The sequence below is a fragment of the Colossoma macropomum genome, unplaced genomic scaffold (assembly GCF_904425465.1).
Source record: "Colossoma macropomum unplaced genomic scaffold, Colossoma_macropomum, whole genome shotgun sequence".
Taxonomy (NCBI): domain Eukaryota; kingdom Metazoa; phylum Chordata; class Actinopteri; order Characiformes; family Serrasalmidae; genus Colossoma; species Colossoma macropomum.
Genome location: NW_023494807.1, coordinates 30,039,731 through 30,045,730, shown reverse-complemented (window position 1 = coordinate 30,045,730; position 6,000 = coordinate 30,039,731). Strand labels below are relative to the sequence as shown.

The following is a 6,000-nucleotide window of genomic DNA, read 5'->3' as shown; positions in this document are numbered from 1 at the left end:
CTCCTTTTCTTCTCTTTATCTCTCTGTCTTCTTTTCTCTCTCTTTTTATCTCTCTCTCCTCTCTCCTTTTCTTCTCTTTCTCTCTTTATCTCTCTCTCTCTTTCCCTCCTTTTCTCTTTTCTTCTCTTTCTCTGTCTGTCTTCTTTTCTCTCTCTCTTTATCTTTCTCTCCTCTCTCCTTTCCTTCTCTTTCTCTCTCTGTCTCTGTCTTCTTTTCTCTCTCTTTATCTCTCTCCTCTCTCTCTTCCTTTCCTTTTCTTCTCTTTCTCTCTCTGTCTCTGTCTTCCTCTCTCTCTCTCTTTCTGTCTCTCCTTTTCTTCTCTTTTCTTTCACTTTCTCACTCTCTGTCTCTGTCTTCCTTCTCTTCCTCACTTTCTTTCACTCTCACCATCTCTTTATTTCTCTTTCTCTTTCTATATTTTTACTTTCTTACTCCTCTTTCTTTCTTTCTTTCTTTCTTTGTTCTGTCTCTCTCTCTCATGTCTTCTCTTTCTCGTCTATCTTTCTCTGTCCCCTCCTTTTTTATTTCTTGCTCTCTCTATTTCTCTCTTGTCCTTCTCTTTCTCTCACCCCTCTATCTGTTTCTTCATCTCTCTCTCTCTCTCTCTCTCTCTCTCTCTCTCTCTCCAGGAGGCTGGTGTACCCTGCTCTGGTCACTCTCCTGGTGTCCACCCTCACTTTCCCCCCAGGATTTGGGCAGTTTATGGCTGGCCAGGTCTGATATTCTGTCCTCTGTGTTTTTCTGTTTGTCCTGCTGAACCTCGTCTCTGTGCTGTGAGTCAGCGACTGTTTAAGTGTGTCTATAAAGGCCTGGATCCACTGAGAGACACTCAGATGACCTGTTTTACATTATAAGAGACGTTTTTTATCTGTACTTAAAAGATTCACTATCCATCCAAAAGTCTGTCGACTCCAGAGTTTCTTCTGAACTGAAGAGTGTTAATAGTGAGTTTGTGCTGCAGTAACAGCCTCTACCTTTCCGACAAGGCTTTGCACTAGATGTTGAACATTGCTGTGAGGATTTGATTGAGCATTAGTGAGATCAGGTACTGATGATAGATGGTCAGTTCTGAATCACTCCAACTCATCCCAAAGGTATTGGATGGAGCTCCATCACTCCAGAGAACACAGTTCCACTGCCCCACGGCTCAGTGCTGGGGGGCTTTTTACCCCTCTCCAAAGTGTCCACTTTATTAAAAGCTCATCTCTTTTCATCTTCTTTTCTTACTTTAACGTTCTACACTCATTGTCCATTTTATCAGCTCCACTTACTATATAGGTGCACTTTGTAGTTCTACAGTTACAGACTGTAGTCCATCTGTTTCTCTGATACTTTGTTAGCCCCCTTTTACCCTGTTCTTCAGTGGTCAGGACCCCCATGGATCCTCACAGAGCAGGTACTATTTGGGTGGTGGATCATTCTCAGCACTGCAGTAACACTGACGTGGTGGTGGTGTGTTAGTGTGTGTTGTGCTGGTGCGAGTGGATCAGACACAGCAGTGCTGCTGGAGTTTTTAAACACCTCAGTGTCACTGCTGGACTGAGAATAGTCCACCAACCAAAAATATCCAGCCAACAGCGTCCTGTGACCACTGAAGAAGGACTAGAGGATGACCAACACAAACTGTGCAGCAGTAGATGAGCTATCATCTCTGACTACATCTACAAGGTGGACTGACAAGGTAGGAGGGTCTAATAGAGTGGACAGTGAGTGGACACAGTGTTTAAAAACTCCAGCAGCACTGCTGTGTCTGATCCACTCATACCAGCACAACACACACTAACACACCACCACCACATCAGTGTTACTGCAGTGCTGAGAATGATCCACCACCCAAATAGTACCTGCTCTGTGAGGGTCCATGGGGGTCTTGACCACTGAAGAACAGGGTAAAAGGGGGCTAACAAAGTATGCAGAGAAACAGATGGACTACAGTCTGTAACTGTAGAACTACAAAGTGCACCTATGTAGTAAGTGGAGCTGATAAAATGGACAATGAGCGTAGAAACAAGGAGGTGGTCATAATGTTATGCCTGACCGGTGTATGTCACTTGTTCTGAGTGAATCCAGGCCCTAACTCAGCCAGCACACTGACAGTTATTGATCACTCCATTTGTTCAGTGTGAGTTTTTGCTCATTGACCTTTGCTAAGATGAGGTTGAGCTGTAAATACAGAAGCTTGTATTGTTTCCTCTTAAGCTGACTCAACACGAGTCATTAGTGGCACTGTTTGATAACCGAACGTGGTACAAGCAAGGCGTGGCGGAGGAGTTTGAGTACGCCAGCCACCCTCAGGCCTGGAAGCACCCGCAGGTCAGCGTCTTCATCACCCTCCTCCTCTTCATCGTCATGAAGGTAAGTACACTCTCCTGCGTCGTATCCATAATAACCCTTTTTAAAGTAACAGTTGGGCCAAAAATCACATTTACACAATTTTCCCAAAGTTCAAGCAATGACATTGTTTTTCAGGGGTTCTTTAGTAAAGGCAGTGAGTCCATTTAGAACCATGAGAACCATTTCAGTATGTAAAGAACCATTTAAGCATGAACAAATAGTTCTATATAGCACAAAAAGGTTCGTCTATTGTTGCGATGTTAAGCTAATAACAATGGAAGAACGCTTTTTGGTGCTATGCAGAACGCTTTTCAAAAAGGTGCTTTATAGAACCAACGGCAGCACATTCTCCATCAGTCTGAAGAACGCTTTGACAATACAAAGAACCCTTTAATCATGCAAACAGTTATTGGAGCATTCATGGTTCTATATAGAACCATTTTCTTTACTAAAGCACCCTTAAAGAACTGTCATTCTGAAGAATCATTTCACCAGGCAAAGAACCATTTAAGCATGAAATGGTTCTATGTAGGAAAGAACCCTTGGAGAAGCTTCTTTTGTTAAGAATGTAGTTTTTCCATAAGCAACTGTCTTCAGGTTTATGCACCACACCAAATTTACACTTTGCTCTAAGTGGGTGTTGGTTTTGGGGAAACCAACAGGAACCGCATAACCCTTTCCAATGTAGAGCTAGTACCAAAGAAAAACTACGCAAGACAGCGGCTCAGTGATGGCGAACAGCTACACACCACAGAACACGTTCAATTCCAGCCGTCACTCCAACACCAGTCCCTTGACTTGGTGATCTCAGAGAGCTCATGTGCAAAATCAAAACAGTACTGAAGGCAGCGCTACCCTTGAGGCAGAACAAACGTAATTGGCTCAGAGAACAACCAATTAAAATAACCAGTAGGCGGGGCTTATCTTTAGAAACGTCTCTCTGTTCCTCAGTGCTGCTAATGTGGATGCAGCGCATTAAAAGGTGTGGAATTTAGTCTTTGTTGTCGTTTTTCAGGAAATTCTTTTTATATGGTGTTGGTTTCTCAGAAAGCTGCCTGGAAAACTAGCAGCTTCTAAAGCAGCGTCTTCTTTGACTGCTTTCTTGTTAGCCAGCAAAGTGATGCAAGTAGACTAGTAAGAATGCTGGCTATTAAACATGAGCGACGGCAGTTTCTTTACTAATACTGCGTTTACATGTTGGAACCAAAGACGTACCTCCTGCAACGATGGCGGCTTGCAGCCAGCAAACTTTGCTGTGGTCAAGCTCTCCGCGCCTAAATCACAACTGCTTAAACTTTAAGCGTATTACGGTGGAACATGCACACTGTGCGTTCATGGCTCCAGTTTAAATCCAATGTTTTTTGCAACAAACTAGTAATAAACGTAATAGTAATAATATGCTTTCAGTGTGACATGAATTATGAACACATCCCAGTACATATGGGCCTCTATATTAGACAAACCTTATAGTATCTTATAGTATGATCTCTTATTCCAACTTTCTCTGCTTAACCAATCACATTCATCCCCGCCTGTTAGCTGGTAACCAATTATGTTCATTCTACCTCAAAGGCAGTGCTGCCTTCAGAACCAAATTGAGTAGTGATTTCGCACACGAGCTCTCAGATATGGGTCTTTAACTTCTTAACCTCTTAGCATCAGTTAACTGGAGCCAAGCCTGTACTGTGGCGGGTGCCACCTTTAGCCTTATAACTAAACTGGCCTAGGCCAACAGACTACAGCTCAAAACACCACAGAACAGGTCCGATTTCGGCTTTTTCTCCCTCTGCTTCCAGTCACTTAAATTTGTTCTCAAAAACATGAGTTTTTATCATCTACACTTAACAGCAGAGCAGTTGGTTGGAATCGAGCTTGGATCGAGCTAAGCTAACTAGGAGATATGAGCCAGGTAGCAGGCTATGGATCTAAACACCACAGAACAGATTTGATTCTGAATTTCGGCTTTCTGCCACTGTATCACTAGGTGTTCAACTTCACTGCCTCAGTTTTGAGTCATTATCATCTAAACTTGCGTTAGTGTAGCTTCTGTTAGCCACAATCAAACCTGTTCTGTGGGGAGCAGAGCTATTAACATGCTACACTTATGCTAACCAGCTCCTCTCTCCTAGTTTGCAGCGCTGTTTAACATTTAACCATAGTTTATCATTTGTTATCAAACGATGGATTGAAAATTGTGAACTGCTGTTATTAACATTGTAAACGAACTGAAATGATTTGATCATTTTGAGTTCTAAAATATTGTAGGTTTAGCTAAGGTTTGCAAGCTTTCCATGTCAGCTCCAGTTCTGGGAGATGTTTAGAAACATCTAAACTGATGCTGTTGTTTGGTTGTTTGGCCAGAAACTGTTAGTAGCACATTAGCACATTTGGTTGTTGCATGGAAATATTACAGAATAAACAAACAAGCAGTGTCTATTTTTGGTTCAATGTTTTATTCAGTTAAGAATTAAAGACATAAACTTGTACGCATCGATCTGTTCTAGACTGGATATTTTGGTAATGCTTCATTTGGAGTGGTCTTTTGTAGATGATTAATAAACTCTTAACAGATTATCAGTAACACATCAAAAACATATCAGTGATGTATCAGTGGTGAAGCATCTGAATACACTGAAGTAGATATCTTGTAGATGTTCTGTTGATACATTACTTACATTAAGTAGATGTAATGTTAATATGTTACTTTCATTACGCAAAACCTAAACTTACCAACCTTACCCAACACCTAACCCTCACTCTGGCCCTAATCCTGATCCTAACCTTACCCTAAACCCAAAACTCAATCCTAACCCTCACCTTGGCCCTAATCCTAACCCTAAACCTAACTTCAAACCAAAACCTAATCCTAACCCTCACCCTGGCCCTAATCCTAACCCTAAACCTAACCTCAACCCAAATCCTAATCCTAACCCTCACCCTGGCCCTAATCCTAACCCTAAACCTAACCTCAACCCAAAACCTAATCCTAACCCTCACCCTGGCCCTAATCCTAACCCTAAACCTAACCTCAACCCAAATCCTAATCCTAACCTTCACCCTGGCCCTAATCCTAACCCTAAACCTAACCTCAACCCAAATCCTAATCCTAACCCTCACCCTGGCTCTAATCCTAACCCTAAACCTAACCTCAACCCAAATCCTAATCCTAACCCTCACCCTGGCCCTAATCCTAACCCTAAACCTAACCTCAACCCAAAACCTAACCCTAACCTTCACCCTGGCCCTAATCCTAACCCTAAACCTAACCTCAACCCAAAACCTAATCCTGACCCTCACCCTGGCCCTAATCCTAACCCTAAACCTAACCTCAACCCAAATCCTAATCCTAACCTTCACCCTGGCCCTAATCCTAACCCTAAACCTAACCTCAACCCAAAACCTAACCCTAACCTTCACCCTGGCCCTAATCCTAACCCTAAACCTAACCTCAACCCAAAACCTAATCCTGACCCTCACCCTGGCCCTAATCCTAACCCTAACTTTAACCTCAACCCAAAACCTAATCCTAATCCTAACCCTCACCTTAACCATAACCCAAAACTGGCGGTTACATAGGTTGGTTCTGAACAGTTTATCGTCCTGTTAAAGCGATGCAGTCGTTAGTCGTTAGTCGTTAAGGGTTTTTGATGCAACCAAATTTAGTAA

At 42.6% G+C, this 6,000-nt stretch overlaps 1 protein-coding gene across 1 annotated transcript in view; it reads left to right on the top strand.

The window, feature by feature from the left end:
- The window catches only part of clcn2a (chloride channel, voltage-sensitive 2a), a 76,378-nt gene that overhangs the window by 40,825 nt on the left and 29,553 nt on the right, over positions 1-6,000 (top strand). Inside the window, exons 10-11 of the mRNA XM_036556163.1 lie at positions 630-714; positions 2,200-2,355. Of these exons, the coding sequence (XP_036412056.1) occupies positions 630-714; positions 2,200-2,355 (241 nt within the window). The remainder of the gene's footprint in view (positions 1-629; positions 715-2,199; positions 2,356-6,000) is intronic.